Here is a 25,218-nt window from a genome sequence, read left to right as displayed (position 1 = left end):
GGTGTGTCTACCATAGACACCAATGGGTCTGACTTTCATTGAACCAGAAAAAAACCCAGAAAGAAACAGCGAGTGGGGTGTCTCGCTTCCTCTTCCGTCTCTGATTCAACGAATGAAATGCATAACTGTCTTATTAGCGTCTTATCGGTATCGACCTACCATGTAAACTAAAGGTTATATTTGTTTAAGGATAATAGCTATGTTGCTTGTGTTATAGCGTTAGACAGATATAAAGCAGATATCCTTCTCAAACAGAAGTTCGCTGCATGTTGGATAAATAAACGCGCGGGTAAAGGTTCAAACGTCGTTACAGTTCCGATGTGACCATTGTAAGCAAACTAAGACCAAATATAGTCTGCTAAAACTAAGCTAGGTAACTAGTTGTCGTTTTTGTTTTATTTGTAACTAACTCAGCAGCTTACGGGATATAATATCCAGACGCTTCAGACAATGCTGGCTACAGGCGCAGTAAGTTTGCAATATTGAATTAGCTAGCTAACGTTACATTGTATGCCGTGTTATCTATCAATATGCATATTCATTTTGTGTTATGGTTATTTTCTGTCGCCACCCACCAGATCCATGCACAACTCGGGGTACACAAACTACCGATATGTAGCAAAGCTAGATACTCGGAGGTCTCTAGTTTACACTGCCCAAACAGGGTGAGTATAATTTGTGGAACGTTCCAACAGGAATCTGTTCCAGAAACTTAGTAAAGTAACGTTACAAGGTTGCCAACAAACAACGCATAAAAAGTAGTATGATCAATTCACCTAGCTAACTAGCTGCCGAATAGGCATCAACTCAACACGTAGCTTATTCTTAATGTTTGTCCATAGGCTACCAGAGTGAGGACATACATTTTTCGGAATAAACGTGGTGAGTGAAAAACTTTATGAAATGGCCCACTCCCTACCCGGTATCTTTATTCTGCCGCTATACAACTTTGTATGCGTTGTTTGTTGGCAACCTTATTATACGTTTTTGGAACAGATTCCTGTTGAAACGTTGCACAAATTATACCCGCCCAAACACGTGATTGCAGTTAGTTAGTGCATTGTAAAAAATGAACTAGTTAAGTTAGTTACTAACGTTAGTTAGTCACCGGGCAGCAAACCAACCTTGATTTATCTGACAGATGATCCTAGAAAGGGAGAACATTCGTTGGAATTGTATTACATGCTCAGATGCCATGTCTGAGGTTGGTTCACCCCCCTGTTCTTTTCTCACAGGCTGCAACCACAGCCCTGGTTCAGGTGGATCGGGAGAAGATCTACCAGTGGATCAACGAGCTGTCTAGCCCAGAGACCAGGGAGAATGCCCTCCTGGAGCTCAGCAAGAAGAGGGAGTCTGTCCCTGACCTGGCACCCATGCTATGGCACTCTTGTGGAACCATTGCTGCCCTCCTGCAGGTACTAAATATATTACCTTCACTTACTGTATTAACTATTTCACATTACTGAGCCGATTCAAGCCAATCTGTAATGCGCTTTCATAAGAGGAAAAATACATGTGCATTGCTTTAGGTGGTCTTCCCCTATGTCTGTGTCTTAGTCATTGTGGCATTGTGTTAGCTCAGTTGGTAGAGCATGGCACCAGGGTTGTGGGTACGATTCCCACAGGGGATGTTAGCAGTTGATGTTATTCTTCAATAACACAGACCCCAATGCAAATCAGAGGGAGAAAAATATATTTATTCAAAGAGAACAAATCATAGTTGTTATGCTGGAAAGTAGATGGTCATTCTTCCCTGTCCTCAGTGTTTTCTCCACTTAACAAAGAGACAAGATGTAGTTTCCAACCCTAGCCTGTGGTTGACCAATTAGAATTACTTACAGTAAAATTGAGCCAATGACCAAGTATCTTGTTTTAGGCTCAATGTATAGACAATTCGGACCAATGAGAACATGCCACATGTCGCTATGAGTCCAAGACTGAAACCCCTACACAGATTCTAAACAGATGTTAAACTGAAAAACAACTATTTCTATTGATCGTTATTTCCCCAATGACCAATAGTGCTCTGCGTTGTTTATTTATCTTAAAATATTCTTACAGAGACCAGTATGAAAAAAGTGTGAAAATCTATGCACTCACTAGTGTAAGTCTCTCTGGATAAGAGCATCTGCTCAATGACTAAAATGTAAATGTAAAATGATGCATGAAGGTACCTACAGTGCCTCCTTAAAGACATGCTTTTTACCTTTGGCAACTACTAAGTATTTTTTAAACATGCTGGATGTGGCGATGTGTAGTTCATACATGCATTATCTATGAGCAAAATTACGGTCTTACCTCAATTAGCCATGAAATCACTAGTTAGAAACTAAGTTTGTTTAGAAGCTTTACTGCGCTATTTTCCCCCATGTGGGCCATCCCCTATCAATTCAGGTTCTAGCCAATGAGCTTCAGCCTCTTGCTATTTGAGTGGCAGCAAGGAAGATGTGCACACACAGCAGAGCGAGGTAGAGCGCAGTGACGTGGTGCACATACCGTATCTGGACATGTGACGTAGTAGCAATTTTCAGGGACTACTTTTGGCTCGTGAGCACTACTTTCAGATTTACTGGCTAAAAAGTATACAAAAGTACCCTAGAATCTCTTTAAGAGGACGATACTACTTCACATTCTAATTTATTTGCATTCTGTTTCTTTCAGGAAATTGTGAACATCTACCCCTCCATAAACCCACCAACTCTGACAGCCCACCAATCCAACAGAGTATGCAACGCCCTCGCGCTCTTACAGTGTGTCGCCTCCCATCCAGAGACTCGGTAATGCACCATTTTTCTTTTCAGTATGTAAATGATTGTGTTATATGTGTCACTATCTTACACATTCAAAATGTAACCACCTCCTCCAGGTCTGCATTTTTGGCAGCACACATTCCTCTCTTCCTCTACCCTTTCCTGCATACTGTGAGCAAGACACGCCCATTTGAGTACCTGCGCCTCACCAGCTTAGGAGTCATAGGTAACATCCTTTTCTACCTGCATTTGTCTGCCTGATTCCAATGCACTCGATTGTTCATGCCGCAATTCTCTGGCTCATTAAAAACACCTGATTGCCTCCAACTGTAGTTTGCTGTTTGTGTGCCTGCAGGTGCTCTGGTCAAAACAGACGAACAGGAGGTGATCAATTTCCTGCTCACCACAGAGATCATCCCTCTATGCCTGCGCATCATGGAGTCAGGCAGCGAGCTCTCCAAAACGGTAGCTAATCAATCCAGCTTCTGCCATATTGCTTACACACATTGTTATGTGCATATAAACAAAAGGAAATGACTTCATCTGCCTTCTCCCTTTCTCCTCAATGGCAGGTTGCTACTTTCATACTCCAAAAAATTCTGCTGGACGACACCGGGCTGGCGTACATATGCCAGACCTATGAACGCTTCTCTCACGTGGCAATGATTCTTGTAAGTATCATTTGTTTTCAGAGGAAGGTTTAGCTCAGCTGTATATACAGGTGGGTTGTTCAGCAATAAAACCAGGCACGTGAACAAATGGGGCTTTACCTGTGCAGAGCACCTGCCCATTTGCCTCCCCAGTCTCCAATGTGCCCTTTTCTGTGGTGATATAATTTCCCACAAAATGTTAGTTCTTCTGAACCCGCTGCCCACAAGTCATCTTTAAATTGTTATCCATGCATCAGAACCAAAAAGTTGAGCGTCTTGATTGTTGACCAATTACCAATAATCAGCAATGGCGTGCAAAGGGACGCGTGCATATCCAGATTAGTGACCAGAAAGAACTTAGCTGTGTTTGAATACCCATACTAACATACTACATACTATTCGTTCATTTTAGTATACTGTAAACTAACGGTATCGTTTCAGTTGAGCATAATAGAGCTTCGCCTGCCTACCGGAAGTTGACGCTGTTGCTATGCAACCTCTTGCTAGCTTGTTAGCATAACAAATGACTAGCTAAACATTTTACGATTTCGGATGTGTTCGTAAATTCAATCTGGAGTGCCAGGGTGCACTCTGGACGCCCTGGCCGAGGAGTAGACCTCACAACGGCATTCAACCACCCAAGCTAACTGGCTAATGTTGGCTAGCTTGCTAGCTACTGTCAGACACAAATAAGAGAACACCTCACTCTGACAATTTTACTCCCCCTAGAAGAGCTGGTTAGGCTGTTTTTATGTTGTCCAGAGCGTTGTTGACTGTAACTGTGCTGCTGGCAACAACTTAATTATGTTTTTTTGCCGACGTTTACTGACAGCAGCCATATTCAACTGGTGTTGAGCGTTTGTAAATTCGTCAGTTATTCTGCGCTCTGGCACACTCAGACGACAGTGCCTTGAAATCGGAGTAGATAGCCTGAGCGAATTTAAGAACGTACCCTAGGGTTGATCGGAGGGTTCAATCGCAGTCAAGCACCTAAGCTAACTGGCTAACGTTGGCTAGCTACTTTCAGACACAAATGAGAGAACACCTCACTCTCACCATTTTACTTACCCTAGCAGAGCTGGTTAGGCTGTTTTGTTATCCAGAGCGTTGGTGACTAACTGTGCTGCTAGCAACAATTTAATTATGCTTTTTTGGGCCAACGTTTAATGACACTGGCCATTTTCAACGGTGTTGAGTGTTTTGTAAATTCAGCAGTTATTCTGCACAAGAGTGCTCTAAAATCAGAGTAGCTATCCGGAATGAACAATTTCCATTGAAACGCACAACGACTATACCACTTAACTAAGAATTATGTGAATAATCGAGTCAATAAATGTTGGGTAGTTAGCAGATAGTTAATATACTGCCTGGCAAGTTTGATTTATTAGTAGCCAACTAACGTTAGGTAACATACTGGTACATACTGCTGTAATGCTATGCTGTTCGTAAGGATAGCGTAGTTAGCAAATTGTCAGCCAACGTAACGTTTTTGAAAAGTCATTACTTTATTACATTGCTCAACATTTTCTTAACTTTGATTATAATTAGTTAAAGCAATGAATTTGCATCCGCTCTCGTTGGACTTTGGCTGCATATTTTCCGCCATTTTCTTCAAATCTGAAAACGCTGTGAAGCCACGGTCATTTTATAAAGAATTGCATTATGGGCCCTAAAAGCACAGAAATAGTGTCCACTGCATGTATACATTATATTTTGGCAAATTTAGTACGACATCCGGTAACTTTTGTCATACTAACTATATCCATACTATGACTAATAAGCATACTATATACTCAATTCACGTCACAAGTAGTGAGGTTACTATGAGTATTCAAACACAGCTCTTGTTTAATTTCCTCCAGTTTTGCCTGGCAAAAACAGAGTAGGCCTACATTTATCGTCCATATAAAATACAGTTTAGCAATCTACTACTGACTCATCTTTGCCAGAACAATAGGCTACCTGCAGGGTTGGGGAGTAACAGATTACATGTAAACGGTTACATATAAGGGACTACAATAAGAGTAACTGTAATCCGTTACAAGCAAAAATATTGTAATCAGATTAGATACTTTTGAAAAAGTAGATGATTACTCCGAGGATTACTTTTAAATATAGAAAGGATGTTTTTCTGTTTTCTCAATGACGTTCAAATCAGCATTGAAAAAAGGCGCAAGTTCAAGTTTGTTCCACCTGAGCGTGTCTGACCACAAGTCAGAGACCACTATGATGACACACCAAATCTGTTTGATGGATCACGCAAAAAGAGCAGGAATAAGCTTTTCTGAGTTACAGTCCAAGCTATGTCTTCCAATGGTGCGACTTCTGTCGGCATCCAAAGACTATCCAACATGAATAAAACGCTTGGCGGTAAGGATGCCAGCAGTGGTGTAGTCTACGGCGATACGGATATCACTTATTGATATCTACAGTTGAAGTTGGAAGTTTACATACACCTTAGCCAAATACATTTAAACTCAGTTTTTCACAAGTCCTGACATTTAATCCTAGTAAAAATTCCCTGTTTTAGGTCAGTTAGGATCCCCCTTTTTCCTCCAAACATAACGATGGTCATTATGGCCAAACAGTTCTATTTTTGTTTCATCAGACCGGAGGACGTTTCTCCAAAAAGTGCGATCTTTGTCTCCATGTGCAGTTGTAAACCATGGTCTGTCTTTTTTTATGGTGGTTTTGGAGCAGTGGCTTCTTCCTTGCTGAGCGACCTTTCAGGTTATGTCGATGTAGGACTCGTTTTGCTGTGGATATAGATACTTTTGTACCTGTTTCCTCCAGCATCTTCACAAGGTCCTTTGCTGCTGTTCTGGGATTGATTTGCCCATTTCGCACCAAAGTACGTTCATCTCTAGGAGACAGAACGGGTCTCCTTCCTGAGCGGCATGACGGCTGCGTGGTCCCATGGTGTTTATACTTGTGTACTATTGTTTGTACAGATGAACGTGGTACCTTCAGGCGTTTGGAAATTGCTTACAAGGATGAACCAGACCTGTAGAGGTCTACCATTTTTTTCCCCCTGCAATCTTGGCTGATTTCTTTAGATTTTTTCCCCCATGATGTCAAGCAAAGAGGCACTGAGTTTGAAGGTAGGCCTTGAAATACATCCACAGGTACACCTCCAATTGACTCAAATGATGTCAATTAGCCTATCAGAAGGTTCTAAAGCCATGACATCATTTTCTGGAATTTTCCAAGCTGTTTAAATGCGCAGTCAACTTAGTGTATGTAAACTTCTGACCCACTGGAATTGTGATATAGTGAAATAATCTGTCTGTAAACAATTGTTGGAAAAATGACTTGTGTCATGCACAAAGTAGATGTTCTAACCTACTTGCCAAACCTATAGTTTGCTAACAAGACATTTGTGGAGTGGTTGAAAAACGAGAATTAATGACTCAAACCTAAGTGTATGTAAACTTCCGACTTTAACTGTACATAGCGCATTGATGTGAATCACACTGCTGCGCTCTCATTTAGCTATTTGCACCTTATGGATTGTGGTTGTCATGGATGGCTGTTCACAAATCTAAATGTGCATTTGAACCCAATAGTGGTTGAATTCAAGAAGTTTAAGCTGCCTATCAGTCATTATTTTTGATACCAGTGAAAAATGAGCTCTTGCAACAGCTGCGTTGTGCAGATCCCAGCCTATGGAATAAAATACCCGCTTTTATTCCAATCTAATTCATGCTGATACAAAAAATTAATCCAGAGGCCTAATGGACACATGCTCAACCACACACAGTTTTGATAGACTTGAAGGGGCAATCTGTAGTTGCTACATACATTTTTTTGGACTTATATCTTTACATTAATATATATATAATTTAATCTTATATGTAGTAGAAAGCGATGGGTTAGAAGAAGCCTACATAACCAACCCATAAAGTAAACTGTAACTATGTAAACTTTAACATTGATTTGTCCTGCAATAGATGTCGTTCAATTGGTAACATTTGTCTTCTTCTAATGCCTCTTAAGGGAAAAAGTAATCTAAAATTACCTGAATGTAGTCAGATTACATTACTGAGTTTATAATGCAAAAGTTACATTTATGATTACAATTTTGGACAGATAACTGTAACGGATTACATTTAGAAAGTAACCTTCCCAACCCTGGCTACCTGCTGATTTGATTCATACTTTTTCATATTTCAAATGGGCCTTGTTTGGGTGGCTACTGACTATATGTCTAAAGATATGCAGCCGTAACATCGTACTGCCTTCAATATTACGGGATGAAGATCTAACATATTCTGGTGAATCTACTACAATATTTGTAAGGAATAACAGCTACCAGGTTGACAACGAGCACTCTGCAGGCAGGCTGCCGTCCAAAATGATACGGTGCTTTCAGAAAGTATTCACACCAGTTGACTTTTTTGTTGTGTTACAACCTGAATTTAAAATGGGTTAAATGTTGATTTAACACGCAATCAATTGGGCTTCCCCACTGACATTAGTTGATTTGTTCAACCGCAGAGAAAATGTACCGTAATTAAAAAAAAATAAAAAATGTATCACCAATTGCTCAACAATATCAATGCCCATGCCATCGATCCTATGGCACACCATGTTATTTGACAATGGTACAGTCTAAAGTGCATCAGCTGCTGTCTTATCAATCATAGTTTCTGCGAGGATAAGCAATGAATCACGTGCACTTGGCGCGAGCATAGGATCAAACAGATCCAACTGGAGAGCAGAGGCCAGGTAGCCAAAGAAATGTGCACAGGCAGAAACTAAAGTGGAAAAAAAAGTTGGCCTTTTTGAAATATAAAATAACTAGATATTTCACACCAGTGACCCCAGTAAATGTTTTCCTGCCTATTCTTTCACATTTTTGAAAATCTTCCCACGTATACCTAGGTTGGGAAACACTGGAATCATTTTTTTAAACCTATAATTGAATTATACATTCTGTTTTACAGAATGTGATTAGATCAATTGATATACAATGTGTCACTCTGTGGCTAAGATTACTTCCCAAGCAAATACCAATTTTTTTGACTCCTCTACTTTAGGTCATAGCCATGCTTCTGAATGTCAGAGACAAACCAAAGATATTGCCATGTGCATCAGTCACGTCTGTTTCTTTTGTTTAACAAAAAAAACCTAGTCTTCGCTTATGACAAGCATGCATATAACATGATGCAGACACCACCATGCTTGAAAATATGAAGAGTGGTACTCAGTGACGTGTTGTGTTGGATTTGCCCCAAACATAACGCTTTGTATTCAGGACATAAAGTTAATTTCTTTGCCACATTTTTTTCCAGTTTTACTTTACTGCCTTATTGCAAACAGGATGAATGTTTTGGATAAACATTTTTTGTAAAGGCTTCCTTCTTTTCACTCTCATTGAGGTTAGTATTGTGGAGTAACTAAAATGTTGTTGATCCATCCTCAGTTTTATCCTATCACAACCATTCAATTCTGTTTTTAAAGTCACCGTTGGCCTCATGGTAAAATCCCTGAGTGGTTTCCTTCATCTCTGGCAACTGAGTTAGGAAGGACGCCTGCATCTTTGTAGTGACTGGGTGTATTGATACACCATCCAAAATGTAATTAATAACTTTACCATGCTCAAAGGGATATTCAATATATACTTCTTTTTTTACCCATCTACAAATAGGTGCCCTTTTTTGCGAGGCATTGGAAAACCTCCCTGCTCTTTGTGGTTGAATCTGTGATTTGAAATGTACTGCTCGACTGAGGGACCTTACAGATAATTGTATGTGTGGGGTACAGAAATCGGGTAGTTATTCAAAAATCATGTTAAACCCTATTATAGTGAGTTCATGCAATTTATATGACTTAAGCACATTTTTACTCCTGAACTTATACTGAACAAAAATATAAACGCAACATGCAACAATTCATATAAGGAAAATCAGTACATTTGAAGTAAATTCATTAGGCCCTAATCTATGGATTTCACATGACTGGGAATACAGATATGCATCTGTTGGTCACAGATGCCAACAACCACAAAAAAGTAGGGGAATGGATCAGAGAACCAGTCCGTGTCTGGTGTGACCGCCATTTGCCTCATGCAGCGCGACATATTCTACATGCATACAAAAGTATGTAGACACCTGTTTGTTGGACTTCTCATTCCAAAATTATGGGCATTAATATGGAGTTAGTCCCCCCTTTGCTGCTATAACAGCCTCAACTCTTCTGGGAAGGCTTTCCACTAGATGTTGACTCATTGCTGCGGGGACTTGCTTCCTTTCAGCCACGAGCACTAGTGAGGTCGGGCATTGATGTTGGGGGATTAGGCCTGGCACACAGTCGGCGTTTCAATTAATCCCAAAAATGTTTGATGGGGTTGAGGTCTGGGCTCTGTGTAGGCCAGTCAAGTTCTTCCACACCGATCTCGCCAAACCAAACCATTTCTGTATGGACCTCGCTTTGTGCACGGGGGCATTGTCATGCTGAAACAGGAAAGGGCCTTCCCTAAACTGTTGCCACAAAGTTGGAACCACAGAATCGTCAAGAATGTCATTGTATGTTGAAGCATTAAGATTTCCTTTCACTGGAACTAAGGGGCCAAGCCCGAACCATGAAAAGCACCCCATACCATTATTCCCCCTCCACCAAACTTTACAGTTGGCGCTATGCATTTGGGCAGGTAGCGTTCTCCTGGAATCCACCATACTCAGATGGTGAAGCGTGATTTAATTCCAGAGAACACGTTTCCACTGCCCCAGAGTCCAATAGCGGCGAGCTTTACACCACTCCAGCCGAAGCTTGCCATTGCACATGGTGATCTTAGGCTTGTATGCGGCTGCTCGGCCATGGAAACCTATTTCTTGAAGCTCCCAATGAACAGTTCTTGTGCTGACATTGCTTCGAGAGGCAGTTTGGAAGTCGGTAGTAAGTGTTGCAACCCTTTAGACGTTTCCACTTCACAATAACAACACTTACAGTTGACCAGGGCAGAAATTTGACAAACTGACTTGTTGGAAAGGTGGCATCCTATGACGTGCCATATTGGAAGTCACTCGACTACTCATGCCTCTCCCTAAAGTCAATATGCCTTGTCCATTGCTGTTTTGGTTAGTGATTGTCTTATTCACTGTAGAGCCTCCAGCCCTGCTCAATATGCCTCAGCTAACCCTCTTGTCCCACCTCCCACACATGCGGTGACCTCACCTGGTTTAATTGATGTCTCTAGAGACAATACCTCTCTCATCGTCACTCAATGCCTAGGTTTACCTCAACTGTATTCACATCCTACCATATCTTTGTCTGTACATTATGCATTGAATCTATTCTACCGCACCCAGAAACCTGCTCCTTTTACTCTCTGTCCCGAACGTACTAGACGACCAGTTCTTATAGCCCTTAGCCGTACCCTTATCCTCCTACTCCTCAGCTCCTCTGGTGACGTAGAGGTTAATCCAGGCCCTGCAGTGCCTAGCTCCACTCCCATTCCCCAGGCCCTCTCATTTGTTGACTTCTGTAACCGTAAAAGCCTTGGTTTCATGTATGTTAACATTAGAAGCCTCCTCCCTAAGTTTGTTTTATTCACTGCTTTAGCACACTCTGCCAACCCGGATGTCCTAGCCGTGTCTGAATCCTGGTTTAGGAAGGCCACCAAAAACCCAGAAATGTACATCCCTAACTATAACATTTTCCGACAAGATAAAACTGCCAAAGGGGGCAGGGTTGCAATCTACTGCAGAGAGAGCCTGCAGAGTTCTGTCTTACTATCCAGGTCTGTGCCCAAACAATTTGAGCTTCTACTTTTAAAAATCCACCTTTCCAGAAACAAGTCTCTCACCGTTGCCGCTTGCTATAAACCCCATTTTGCCCCCAGCTGTGCCCCGGCACCATATGTGAATTGATTACCTCCCATCTATCTTCAGAGCTCATGCTGTTAGGTGACCTAAACTGGGACATGCTTAACAACCCGATCATCCTACAATCTAAGTTTGATGCCCTCAATCTCACACAAATTACTGTCAAGCGCTCCCTAAAACACTTCAGCGAGCAGGCCTTTCTAATCAACCTGGACCGGGTATCTTGGAAGGATATTGACCTCATTTCGTCAGTAGAGGATGCCTGGTTATTCTTTAAAAGTGCTTTCCTCACAATCTTAAATAAGCATGCCCCATTCAAAAAATGTAGAACCAGGAACAGATATAGCCCGTGGTTCACTCCAGACCTGACTGCCCTTGACCAGCACAAAAACATCCTGTGGCGTACGGCATTAGCATCAAATAGCCCCCGCGATATGCAACTTTTCAGGGAAGTTAGGAACCAATATAGACAGGCAGTTATGAAAGCTAAGGCTAGCTTTTTCAAACAGAGATTTGCAACCTGCAGCACAAACTCCAAAAAGTTCTGCGACACTGTAAAGTCCATGGCGAGTAAGAGCACCTCCTCCCAGCTGCCCACTGCACTGAGGCTAGGAAACACTGTCACCACTGATAAATCCACAATAATTGAGAATTTTTATAAGCATTTTTCTACAGCTGGCCATGCTTTCCACCTGGCCACCCCTACCCTGGTCAACAGCCCTGCACCCCCCACAGCAACTTGCCCAAGCCTCCCTCATTTCTCCCTCACCCAAATCCAGATAGCTGATGTTTTGAAAGAGCTGCAAAATCTGTATCTCTACTTGCGCATTCATCTTCTGCACATCTATCACTCCAGTGTTTAATTGCTAAATTGTAATTATTTCACCACTATGGCCTATTTATTGCCTTACCTCCCTTATCTTACCTCATTTGCACACACTGTATATAGTCTTTTTCTCTATTGTGTTATTGACTGTATGTTTGTTTATTCCATGTGTTGTTTGTGTCGCATTTGTAAATGAGAACTTGTTCTCAACTAGCCTACCTGGTTAAATAAAGGTTACATTTAAAATAAAACAAAAATGTATCCGCCGCCATCACCTCACGTTTCATGATAATGCACAGCCCCATGTTGCAAGGCTCTGTACACAATTCCTGGAAGCTGAAAATGTCCCAGTTCTTCCATGGCCTGCATACTCACCAGACATGTCAATCATTCATCATGTTTCAGATGCAGCTTGTTCCAGTTCCCGCCAATATCCAACAACTGGGACAACATTCCACAGGCCACAATCAACAGCCTGATCAAATCTATGTGAAGGAGATAAACTAGCATATGGACACCCCTTCAAATAAGTAGCTTTGGCTATTTCAGCCACAACTGTTGCTGACAGGTGTATAAAATCGAGCACACAGCCATGTAATCTCCATAGACAAACATTGGCAGTATAATGGCCTAACTGAAGAGCTCAGTTTTTTGTACTTCACCTTTATTTAACTAGGCAAGTCAGCTAAGATCAAATTCTTATTTACAATGACGGCCTACCGGGAAACAGTGGGTTAACTGCCTTGTTCAGGGGCAGAACGACTGATTTTTACCTTGTGTTGTGTGCCCCCCCCAAACCCTCTTTTACGCTGCTGCTACTCTCTGTTTATCATATATGCATTGTCACTTTAACTATACATTCATGTACATACTACCTCAATTGGCTTGACCAACCAGTGCCCCTGCACATTGGCTAACCGGGCTATCTGCATTGTCCCACCACCCGCCAACCCCTCTTACGCTACTGCTACTCTCTGTTTATCATATATGCATAGTCACTTTAACCATATCTACATGTACATACTACCTCAATCAGCCTGACTAACCGGTGCCTGTATGTAGCCTCGCTACTGTTATAGCCTAGCTACTGTATATAGCCTCGTATTGTTATTTTTCACCGTCTTTTTACTGTTTTTATTTCTTTACTTACCTATTGTTCACCTAATACCTTTTTTGCACTGTTGGTTAGAGCCTCTAAGTAAGCATTTCACTTTAAGGTCTACACCTGTTGTATTCGACGCACGTGACAAATAAACTTTGATTTGATTCTATCCAGCAACCTTTCGGTTACTGGCCCAATGCTCTAACCACCAGGCTACCTGCCGCCCCGATGGGCCTCAGGATCTCGCCACGGTGTCTCTCTGCATTCAAATTGCCATTGATAAAATGCAATTGTGTTCGTTGTCCGTAGCTTATGCCTGCCCATACCATAAGCCAACCGCCACCATGGGGCACTCTGTTCACAATGTTGACGTCAGCAAACCGCTTGCCCACACAACGCCATACACGTGGTCTGTTGTTGTGAGGCCGTTTGGACGTACTGCCAAATTCTCTAAACGACATTGGAGGCAGGTTATGGTAAAGAAAGGAACATTTTATCTTTCAACAGCTCCCTCAACTTGATACGTCTGTGACATTGTGTTGTTTGACAAAACTGCACATTTTAGAGTGGCCTTTTATTGTCCTCATCACAAGGTGCACCTGTCTAATGATCATGCTGTTTAATTAGCTGCCAGATATGCCACAACTGTCAGGTGGATGGATTATCTTGGCAAAGGAGACATGCAAATTTGTACCCAAAATTTGAGAAGTACGCTTTTTGTGCGTATTGAACATTTCTGAGATTTTATTTCAGCTAATGAAACATGGGACAAACACTTTATTAAATTTTTTTTTTTTTAAATGTAACCTTTATTTTACCAGGTAGGCTAGTTGAGAACAAGTTCTCATTTGCAACTGCGACCTGGCCAAGATAAAGCATAGCAATTCGACACATACAACAACAGTTACACATGGAATAAACAAAACAGTCAATAATACAGTAAAACAAAAAGTCTATATACAGTGAGTGCAAATGAGGTAAGTTAAGGCAATAAATAGTCCATGGTGGCGAAGTAATTAGAATATAGCAATTAAACACTGGAATGGTAGATGTGCAGAAGATGAATGTGCACGTAGAGATACTGGGGTGCAAAGGAGCAAGATAAATAAATTCAGTATGGGGATGAGGTAGGTAGATAGCCCATCTGTAAACAGCCCATCTATGTACTTGAATTTGTTCCATGTATTTAGGTTTGACATAACAAAGGGCTTGAATACTTGACTCTTAAATGTTTATTAATTTGTAAAAATGTCTAAACATAATTCCATTTTGGCATTATGGGGTATTGTGTGTAGGCCAGTGACACAAAATCTCAATTTAATAAATGTTAAATTCTGGCTGTAACACAACAAAATGTGTGAAAAGTTTCTGAAGGCCCTATACTATTGTTTTTGTTGGTTTTTTTTTTACCCCAAACATGTTGATTCTCTTTGTTTTCAGGGGAAAATGGTGCTGCAGCTTTCAAAGGAACCATCTGCACGTCTGCTGAAACATGTTGTACGCTGCTACCTTCGCCTCTCTGATAATCCAAGGTAAATTAAGTGTTAACAGCACTTTAAAGAGATTCTCTGGTACCTTTTTGTATACTTTTTAGCCAGTAGTTCTGAAAGTAGCGCTCACTAGCCAAAAATTTATCCCTGAAAATTGCTTACCACGTCACATATGTGCACCATGTCATTGCTCTCTCTCGCTCTGCTGTGTGCATCTTGCTAGCTGTCACTCAAATGGTGAGGGGCTGAAGCTCATTGGCTGGAATACTTACTAGTCGTCAAAGTCCCAGAGCATGTCTTTAACACCAGCAGGTATAGGCCTATGCATTATGATGCAGTTATAATGCACTGTAAGACTTGTTATAAGCATGTATAACGCCGTTATTTCTTAGTACTTTCTCATAATGATCTTGTCTAAAATGTGCAGAATCTTAATATATTAGAAAGGGGAAGCTTCACTTGTTCTCTTTGTTGGTGCACTGTCTCTACATGTCCACCAAGAGGAGCTGTGCCATGAATGTAATTTAAGCCAGGAGGTCACTGTGTCAGTCAGAGATGTAGTGCATTCCGAAAGTATTCAGACACCTTCCATTTTTCCACATTTTGTTACATTACAGCCTTATTCTAAAATTGATTAAAAAAAGAAATCTCATCAATCTATACACAATACCCCATAATGAAAAAGTGAAAGCAGGTTTTTAGAAATCTTTGCAAAATAATATATTTTTAACATTCCTTATTTACATAAATATTCAGACCCTTTGCAATGAGGCTCTAAATTAAGCTCAGGTGCATCCTGTTTCCATTGATCATCCTTGAGATGTTTCTACAACTTGATTGGAGTCTACCTGTGGTAAATTAAATTGATTGGACATTATTTGGAAAGGCACACACCTGTCTATATAAGGTCCCACAGTTGACAGTGCATGTCAGAGAAAAAACCAAGCCATGAGATCGATGGAATTGTCCATAGAGCTCCGAGACAGGATTGTGTCGAGGCACAGACAGGATTGTGTCGAGGGTACCAAAAAATGTCTGCAGCATTGAAGGTCCCCAAGAACACAGTGGCCTCCATCATTCTGAAATGGAAGAAGTTTGAGACCACCAAGATTCTTAGAGCTGGCTGCCCGGACAAACTGAGCAATCGAGGGAGAAAGGCCTTGGTCATGGGGGTGACTAAGAACCCGATGGTCACTTGGACAGAGCTCCAGGGTTCCTTTGTGGAGGTGGGAGAACCTTCCAGAAGGACAACCATCTCTGCAGCACTCCACCAATCAGGCATTTATGGTAGAGTGGCTAGACAGAAGCCACTCCTCTAAAAGGCACTTGACAGCCCGCTTGGAGTTTGCAAAAAGTTACCTAAAGGACTCTCAGATCATGAGGAACAAGATTCCCTGGTCTGATGAAACCAAGATTGAACTCTTTGACCTGAATGCCAAGCCTTACGTCTGGATGAAACCTGGTAGCATCCCTACGGTGAAGCATGGCGGTTCACCTTCTAACAGGACAACGACCCTAAGCATCACAGCCAAGACAACGCTGGAGTGGCTTCGGGACAAGTGTCTGAATGTCCTCGAGTGGCCCAGACTTGAACCCGATCGAACATCTCTGGAGAAACCTGAAAATATCTGTGCAGCGACGCTCCCCATCCAACCTGACAGAGCTTGAGAGGATCTGCAGAGAAGAATGGGAGAAACTCCCTAAATACAGATATGCCAAGCTTGTACCCAAGAAGAGTCATGGCTGTAATCGCTGCCAAAGGTGCTTCAATAAAGACTGAGTAAAGGGTCTGAATACTTATGTAAATGTTATTTAAGTTCTTTATTTTTAATACATTTGCAAACATTTCTACAAACTTGTTTTTGCTTTGTCATTATGGGATATTGTGTGTAGATTTGATTAAATCGTTAAAAATAATTTCTCATCAATGTTAGAACAAGGCTGTAACGTAAGTAAATGTGGAAAAAGTCAAGGGCTCTGAATACTTTCCGAATGCACTGTATGCTAGGACTGGAAAACGTGAAACCAATGTGATGGAACTATACCAACAGGGGCCGACTGGCCATCTGGCATTTCGGACAAAAGTTAGATGGGCATTTTTTTTAGTGGGCCTGTGTAAATTCTGTACCTTTTTTTTGTTGTTGTTGCAAAATGATAATTATCTGGCTAATACTGGGGGCCTCAAGGAAAACATGTATTTACCAGCAAACAAAAGCTGCTAGTGTGTTTTTATTCAATAATAAAGTTGTGAATGACAGATTCTGACTTAAGACATTTTCCTCAGAGCCTATTCTAGAAATCAAGCCATTACCAAGCTATTTCCACGTAGCATGTAGTGCCTTTTCCACATGAAAATGATAGACGCTGCTTGTTAGAACATTCGCTTTTTTTTTTATGTGGGTAAAGCGGCAGTTCGAAAATTCATCATTGGCTTTGATACTCTGATTGGTTAGAGATGATTCAAAACCTAATGACTTTGTTTTGTACAATGCCACTCATCACCACAAACGACTTTAAATAATGGCAGTCTCAAACTAAAGTGTGTAGTGATGACAGAGCAGTGGAAGAATTTCGTTTGAGTTGTCAGGCTAGGTGTCTCAAGGCTCTTTATGAGAAACTCCAGGGCCAGATCAGCAAGGGAGTATGTTTTGTCTTTTTATTTTTATTTTTAATTTTTTTTCCTTTTGATGTGTGTGTATATTACTCCTAAACCTGTTTCTGCGAAACACACCTCTTCCTGCCCGTACAGAGTGGAAGTTTCCTGCTTCCTGCCCACACAAAGTCAAGGTTTCTAATGACACTCTGCAGTGCTTCAGTGCATTGTGGTCTCATGGCCTACTCACAAGTGGAACTGTTATCTGGGTCAGAGCTTATTTTTCCACTCTGAGCAAAAATAATGTTTTATGTATAGGTTACTCAGTTGGTAGAGCATGGCGCTTGCAACGCCGGGACAATGGGTTAGATTTCCAGGACCACGCATACGTAAAATGTACGGATGCATTACTCTAAGTCGATTTGGATAAAAGCGTCTGCTAAATGGCATTATTATTAGTTCAAAACGTTGAGTTGATGTCTGAAATCATTCATGCAAGATTAACATAATAAGTATAACTCTAATGAAAAGCTCTAATGAAAAGGCTCTATCTTAAAGCTCTACTGAAGGAAATAAAAACAACACATTTAAAATCAAGGGAGGTAAAATAGCAATAGTGAACTAGGTGCTAAATACATCTTAGATTAGGTTTAGGACTTTGAAATCCACTTCTACATACTAACGCCCATTTAAAAGTTCAGAGTGATGGAGTGGCACTCAGATGGTCAGGGAGTGAATTCCATAGGCGAGGGGCAAGGGAGCAGAAGGCTCAGCCTCGCATAGTTCGGAGATGTATCTTGGAGACTTTAAGCAGTATGGAATGGCTGGAGCGGAGAGTGCGAGGTGTCTTGCTGATTGAGAGGAAGTCGCCGATGTAGGTGGGCCTCAATCTTTTCAAGGCTTTAAATACAGGCATGAGTCGATCCTGTAATTGACTGGTAGCCAGTGGGGTTTGGCCAGGATCGGGGTGATGTGGTCGGACTTCTTGGACCCCGGCAGTACTGTTCTGGATTTGTAGGAGCCACTGTAGTGATTTGGCTGGAAGGCCCCCAAACAGCGCATTACCGAAGTTAATCCGAGAGAAGATGTGGATGAGTTTCTCTGCATCTGGCTAGGAGAGTGATGGTAAGACCCCGGCAATGTTTTGGAAAAATGGAAAAATGTTTTATGTGGGCATTGAAGGATACAGAATGATCAAACTTGACTCCTAGGTTGGAGATGACAAAAACAGGTGGATGGCCTGCTTGGGTATCTGAATAAGCATAGCATTAGTCTTGTTACTGTTCAACTGGAGGAAGTTCTTTCTCATTCATCCATGCCTGATGTCCTCTAGTCAGCTGCTGACTTTTGCTAGGGCAGAGATGGTGTCTGGTTTGGTGTTATTTTAAACTTTGGTATCGTTAGCGTAGCAGTGGAAGTTGATGTTATAATCTCTGAGGATTTGGCCAAGGGAGCATGTAAATTAAAAACAGAATAGGCCCCAGCACTGACCCCTGTGGGATACTGCATGTGAAGGCAGACTCCTGGGATCTGGACTCTCCAGTACTGTTGATAGGAAGGGGAGGTTGGAGTTGGGCCTGTAGCTGGATAGGATGTCCTGATCAAGGATGGGTTTCTTGAGTAAGGGGGTGACCTACTGCTGTTTTTTGAAGCTTGATGGTACTTCTCTAGTCAGAGCAGTGCTGCGAACTCACGCATTGGGCATGAGACACGCATTTGACCCTCTTCACAAGCTCACGCGCCACACCTTTTATTTCTCACTCATTAAAAATAAAAAAAGTACTGCTTTTATTTTGTAATTAATTCAGTGCATTAACTTCAACTGTGCATTCTACATCACAAGCAATGTAACTGTGGCAGCTTCACGCTGAAGATCCGTAATTTTCCTGCCACCACACTATGAATCGCGTCAGATTGAAACTTGTGATTTGGTTTAGTAAGGGTCCAAAACCACGGCCTCCACAATCACCCAACCTCAAACCAATTGAGATGGTTTGGGATGGTTGGACCGCAGAATGAAGGAAAAGCAGCCAACAAGTGCTCAGCATATGTGGGAACTCCTTCAAGACTGTTGGAAAAGCATTTACAGGTAAAGCTGGTTGAGAGAATGCCAAGAGTGTGCAAAGCTGTCAAGGAAAAGGATGGGTACTTTGAAGAATCTAAAATATATTTTGATTTTTTTTAACTTTTCTTTTTTTTTGGTAACTATGTGATTCCGTTTTTGTTATTTCATAGTTTTGATGTCTTCACTATTCTACAATGTAGAAAATAGTACAATAAAGAAAAACCCTTGACTGAGTAGGTGTGTCCAAACTTTGGACTGGTACTGTATATAAAATTAGGGCTGACTCCATTTGGGCGATTGTTTGGAAGTAACTACTAAAACAAGAGGATCAATGAACATTGATTCTGGAAAATGAATGCTCAGTATATTGCACGCAACATTTCAGTACCAACAGCATTTTAGCCTGTTATACTAGCTGTCAAGTCTGTGTTTTATAAATGTGCAATAAACATCAAAAACGTGTGTGTGTGTGTGTATAGGGAATTGGCAACTTGTTCTCATTCTGAGAAATTAGGTAGGCCACTTGATTTCAACATCGGAACAAAGTGGACAGACAAGCATGCTGTTCAAACAGTTGGAGATGGACAGAACGGTGTGTTCATAACAATTCAACTGTTCTGCCTTGTTAGCTAGAAAATAGATCGAAGTTGGCTAAACTTGAAATATGAAGATTAGCTGACTACTAACTAGGAAGTGAGCTGGTGTTAGGGAGATTGAGTTTTTCTATTATGCCTGCTGCAAGAAGTTAGTAATTATTAGTGAATGTGCATTATGCATGGTTCTGGTAAAAATGTGTTTACAAAAAACTGCATTTTTATAGACTTGAAAGCCAGATCAACAATTATTGCAAAAAAGCAGCTTAAACAATTTGGTTTTATGGCATATATGCCCTGAATTCATTAGGTTATTGCTGACTCTTTGAAATACAGTATATTTAACATTTTTAATTATACAACAAAGCTTATTTAGAGAGCATTAAAATCGAGATGTGTGTGTATATATTGTGAATCACCCATATGGTCTAAAATAAACAGATATTTTTCTAACTTATCGCCCAGCCCTACTAACAGTTATTCTTCTTTGTGTGTGTGTGTGGGGGGGGGGGGGGGGTTAAGTGCCTTGCACAACGACAGGAGATGGTGTCTCCCAGTGTCGTTGCCACATTACGCATACTTGTTTTTATATGTACATACTAGAGATGCCAATTATTGGTCATGGGAATTTGGTTAAAAGTCATGACTTATATTGTCATTTTTAGTATTGTGCTGCTAGGCAAAAATGGTAGACATAAATGTGTATGTAGAGTAAGAGGATGGGTTTTGCAAATCAGCCTCAACCACCTGAAGATGAATATTCATTACAATTTTCTTGAATGTGGGGTTATTTATTCTAATCAAATGTCACATGAACATATTCAAACCCCCAGTATTTGGGAGACATCGATCAGGAGGCCATCCCTCTTGGAGAGCTACCTCCAAGCAGGATTTTCTATGGTCCTATTTTAAAGGAATAGTTCACCCAAATTAATTACATATTTACATGTTGGTTTCTTATCGACAAGGAAAGACTGCAATCCATCTTATGGTTAGTCAATAGCCAGCCTCACCAACCATTTAATATTAGCATTTTCTAATGCTGTAAATGTTAGCATACCCAAATCATTTCTAAGTAACTTCAGACCAGGTCGACAAGTTTTGATTGTGTATTCTACTTTAAAAGAATCCTGAATACACCTTACATGTGATTAAAACATTTTTAAAAATCCACTCTGGTCATGGGCCTTAAATGCTCAGCACACAATAAATGTACACATGCATGTTATTCAATCATTGCATCCAAACTGCTCGTGCACGTTGTCAAGCATTTCCATAGCCATGAGCTAAAATAGAACTTGGTTCTATTTGTGATGCTTGATGCGCTGCAAGTCCCGCCTCTCCCATCCCCTCATTGGTTTTTAGGAGCATATACCCACATGGGTGATTGAAAGGTAGTACACCCAGACCCCACGGTTAGAGGGTGGAACCAATGACATTCACAATATGAAATCTCACTCTGAGCTGTCTTCAAAAGTTGGCAGCCCTGCAGCAGGGACTTGTTGATCAGGGTGGTGATGAACATAAGCAGGCTAGATGAGCAGGTTTTGAGTAGGGATAGGGAGCAAGTGGTGGCCTTAATTTTATAAATATTTGACTGCACGGAGGAGGATATAACTTCTGTAATGTTGCCGAGGGGGAGGGTTAGTCTGTAAGATGCCGTTAGTAAACTACGGCAACCATGGATCTCATGTTAAGAATATCTTAATCGCTGTATTTAAGTTATGGATGTTCCTTTTTGCAAAATACGTATATGGTCTGAGGGGGGTGAGCAATGAAACAACAGTGGTGAGGTTAATGTATCACATAGCTTGCCTGTAGCTCTACCTTGTAACAGGAAATTGATACTCCCTTCATCTTATAGAGGAGTGTGGGTGGTGGATGTTAAGTTAGTGGCAGAGGTAGACTGGCCATCAGGCAAATAGGCTGGTCCATTTTTAGCCCACTGAGCCAATCTAATTTTTGCGCAACATTTTAAGTATCTGGCTAATACTGGGAGCCTCAAGGAAATAAATGGGCCGATGGGGGGGCCTTGAGGGGGAAAAACGGGCCGGTGTGTTACAAATGCCAGGGCCGATTTCTGGTCCCAGTTCGCCACTGTATATGGACCTACAGTATCTCTTACACTTACCCAGTTGTCTCAGATACGCAAAGAGGAGTGAACAAGAGAGGGGAGGGGGGTGTACTGCAGTCCAGGGTCACGTTCAGTAGCCTAATGTTTTCGAGCGTTGAAGACAGGAATGCCATGAAGAGAGTCGACATGAATCCTTCTTCAGATTCGGGTTTGTTCTTTTGTTCTAGCATATTCCTATCTAAATGTTAGCCAACGTTGTTTCCTGATGAACGCGCTCCTAATATGTTTGGTGTTCTGTTCACTCATTACATCTAACCTCTGACCCCCAGAGCGCGAGAAGCACTGCGCCAGTGCCTGCCCGACCAGTTGAAGGATGCCACATTCGCCCAGGTGCTAAAGGACGACACCACCACCAAGCGCTGGCTGGCCCAGCTGGTCAAGAACCTGCAGGAGGGCCCGGTGACGGATGGCCGAGGCATCCCCCTGACCGCACAGTAACCTCATCAACCTCTTTGACACTACCTGAGGAACGGTAGCGTGCTGGCAGAGCCACAGAAGAAAAACATGATTAGTGCTTGAAGTTAAAAGAAAAAGGTGCCACTAGTCATTATTGGTGCTGGTACTAATTTTAAAGTACCCGTGTTAATATTTAAGAGCAAAATTTTCTATAAGAGGTGCCGGTACTCAAGAGTAGAAAATAATAGGCACCGGTACTCTAGTGGTGTGCGCCGGTCCAATTTAAACACCGTCCAAGACCAGGAGAGGATGATGCTGTGTAGAACCATAAACTCTGTGGCTCACTTGTTGTTGCCGCTCACATGGCATTCTCCCTGAGACGTTCTCACAAATGCTTTCTCAATGCTTATGGAGGTGTTTGCGTTACATTTCAACAGGGTTGAACATTGAAGTCATCAAAAAGGAAATCAACATTGGTCTGGTTTTAACCTGGTGTTCCCACTGTTTTTGTACTGTCCTGAACCAAAACCACTACAGGCTTTTTCTAAGTGTTTATTTTTTATTTAGATGTTTTCTTTTAACCATCTAGAGCAGGGTTCTCTGAATTTGGTCCACAGGTGATTTTATTTGGCACCCCAAGGTCCCCAGAAACCCCCAAAAACATGTATGTTAATGCATTTTCATTTTACTGTTGTACATAAAGCTGATTTACTGGTGTTTTTACAGTCTTAAGTGAATTGGGAAATCTGTTCCAAAGTATTCCCATGCATAATAGAGATACTGTATGTGATGGTATACAAATGTAAACAAGGTTTTTAATTAAATATTATATTTGTTTGGGCTTCTTGCAGTCAATTTGCAGTCTACACATTATTTGTAATAATGTTCTGGTCCCCTGACCATCCACTCAAGACATATCTGCCCACGGCTAAATCTTGTTGATGATCCGTGCTCTAGAGCAGGGGCGTTCAACTCTTACCCTACGAGATCCGGAGCCTGCTGGTTTTCTGTTCTACCTGATACTTCATTGCACCCATGTGGTGTCCAAGGTATAAATCATTCTGTGATTAGAGGGGAACATGAATACAAGCAACCAAATCTTGCTTAGGGCCCACAAAAGGTGGCTCTGCATCAACAGAGAGCTACCTTTTCGCTTCGGAGCTATACGTTGAACATATCTACTGTAACGTATTCCAAAACAAAGCCCCAATCTCAGCAAAAACCGCTTACTTTCTTGAATTGTTGAAGGAATAACTATTTGCCCTCTATTATTGGAAATTGAGATTTCAAATGTGATTTCTGAGTTATTGTAAATGATCTGAGAGCAGGTTATTGAAGAGAAGAAAGGTTTCCCTTCACTTGCACATTAGCCTTTAACAGCTTTTAGCCTACCATTTCCGCCATAGGGACCATTAACAATGCAAGGGAGGGATTTTCATTTTGTTTATGGGGGTAGATTCCATTTGTAAATTAACTGGATCTCTGCTAAAATCTGTGTAATGTGCTTTCCTGTCAGGAAAGTGCCCATTAAAAAAAAAAATCTATCCACCTATCTGGAACGCTCCATTTTATGTTATTTGTTATTCTGTTACAAGTGTGTGTGCATTAGGAAAATGAGTGACTTTTTGTAGATATTGAAAATGTATTATGATCAAAATTAGGTGGTATACTATGTGAAATAAATTGTACTGATTGCAAAGTAATTATTTAAATACTTCTACTACTAGTGAAATGGGGTTGCATCTTCTAGTTGCAAAGTGCCAATTGCAAATTATACCCAAACTCTAGGATTTTCCACTAATGTTTTCCGTAGATACCAGAGCAAGGTTTGGTCCACAGGAAGGTAGAATTCTCATAAGAGTGATCTGTGATGCCGTGAAAGCTGTTCCCATGGCTCATTCTACCACTCTGGTCTCTTGACTGCAGTGCATGGGCACACAGCCAAATGGGAATGGCGCTTTCTCTTTAGTGTAACTCACTCTACCGGTCCCATTTCCTACCATGTTTTCAGATATGGTATCAGTCATTGTACCAGTGCTAAGTGGGTAAATACAGACACGTCAGAGAGGGTTTTAGATGTTGGAGAGGATGGGACATAATGTAACTATCAATATATTAGACAATATATTGGACAATAAACTCAGCAAAACATGGCTGCATGTGCAATAGACGTAAATTAACTCAGATGGGATTAGTGCAGTATGTATGAAAACGATTGGGTTTGTGAGAACTCGAGTACTGTATGCAGCTCTCTACATGTATTTTGATCTTGCACAGGCAACCTAACCCCTCCTTGACTGAGGTAAGCACAAAGGCCTGTCTGGGTTGCTGCCCTTTAAATGGCAGCTGAACTTCCTGATTTGGTCTCGTTTTCTATTTGGGTTATTAAGAAATGCTAGCAACCACGATAAATTGAAACGTGAGTTGGTTCCTGGTGTGGTTTGATTTTGTGTGTGTGTTCAAAGGTGGGAAGAGTTAGACAAATTCTTTCGCCAATTAGCTTCAGCGGGTAAGTGAGCGACTGTGGTTTGACTTTGGATAGCCAATCTCCGGTGCTATTTAGGGACCATCAATAAATTACACAATGTAAATGAGACTATTTTCATGTTGCACACTTTTTAGTTTTCTCATGAAATGCTTTCAATATTTGAATTTCTACCATTTATATCTTTGGTTTGAAGTTTTTATGTCATTGAAATTTGGAGCAATTAAAATTGTAACATATTGTCCCATGTGTAATTTACCGATGGTCACAAACTAGCCATCCAAGGTCAACTGAAATTTATGACCGGC

General features: G+C 41.2%; 1 protein-coding gene across 2 annotated transcripts; it reads left to right on the top strand.

Annotated features, from left to right (window-relative positions):
• The first annotated feature begins 111 nt into the window (after positions 1-111).
• cnot9 (CCR4-NOT transcription complex subunit 9) lies at positions 112-23,275 on the top strand. Of its 2 annotated transcripts, none has more exon segments than NM_001173791.1 (8): positions 112-468; positions 1,236-1,415; positions 2,662-2,777; positions 2,867-2,976; positions 3,106-3,215; positions 3,323-3,421; positions 14,595-14,686; positions 22,299-23,266. In NM_001173791.1, coding segments are annotated over 8 exon segments (894 nt in total). In that variant the 5' UTR covers positions 112-450; the 3' UTR covers positions 22,468-23,266.
• The last annotated feature ends 1,943 nt before the right edge of the window (positions 23,276-25,218 follow it).

This window comes from Salmo salar, chromosome 21 (assembly GCF_965601325.2).
Source record: "Salmo salar chromosome 21, fSalSal1, whole genome shotgun sequence".
Taxonomy (NCBI): domain Eukaryota; kingdom Metazoa; phylum Chordata; class Actinopteri; order Salmoniformes; family Salmonidae; genus Salmo; species Salmo salar.
The sequence above is the reverse complement of the archived record's forward strand: the minus strand, read 5'-3'. Positions and strand labels throughout refer to the sequence as shown.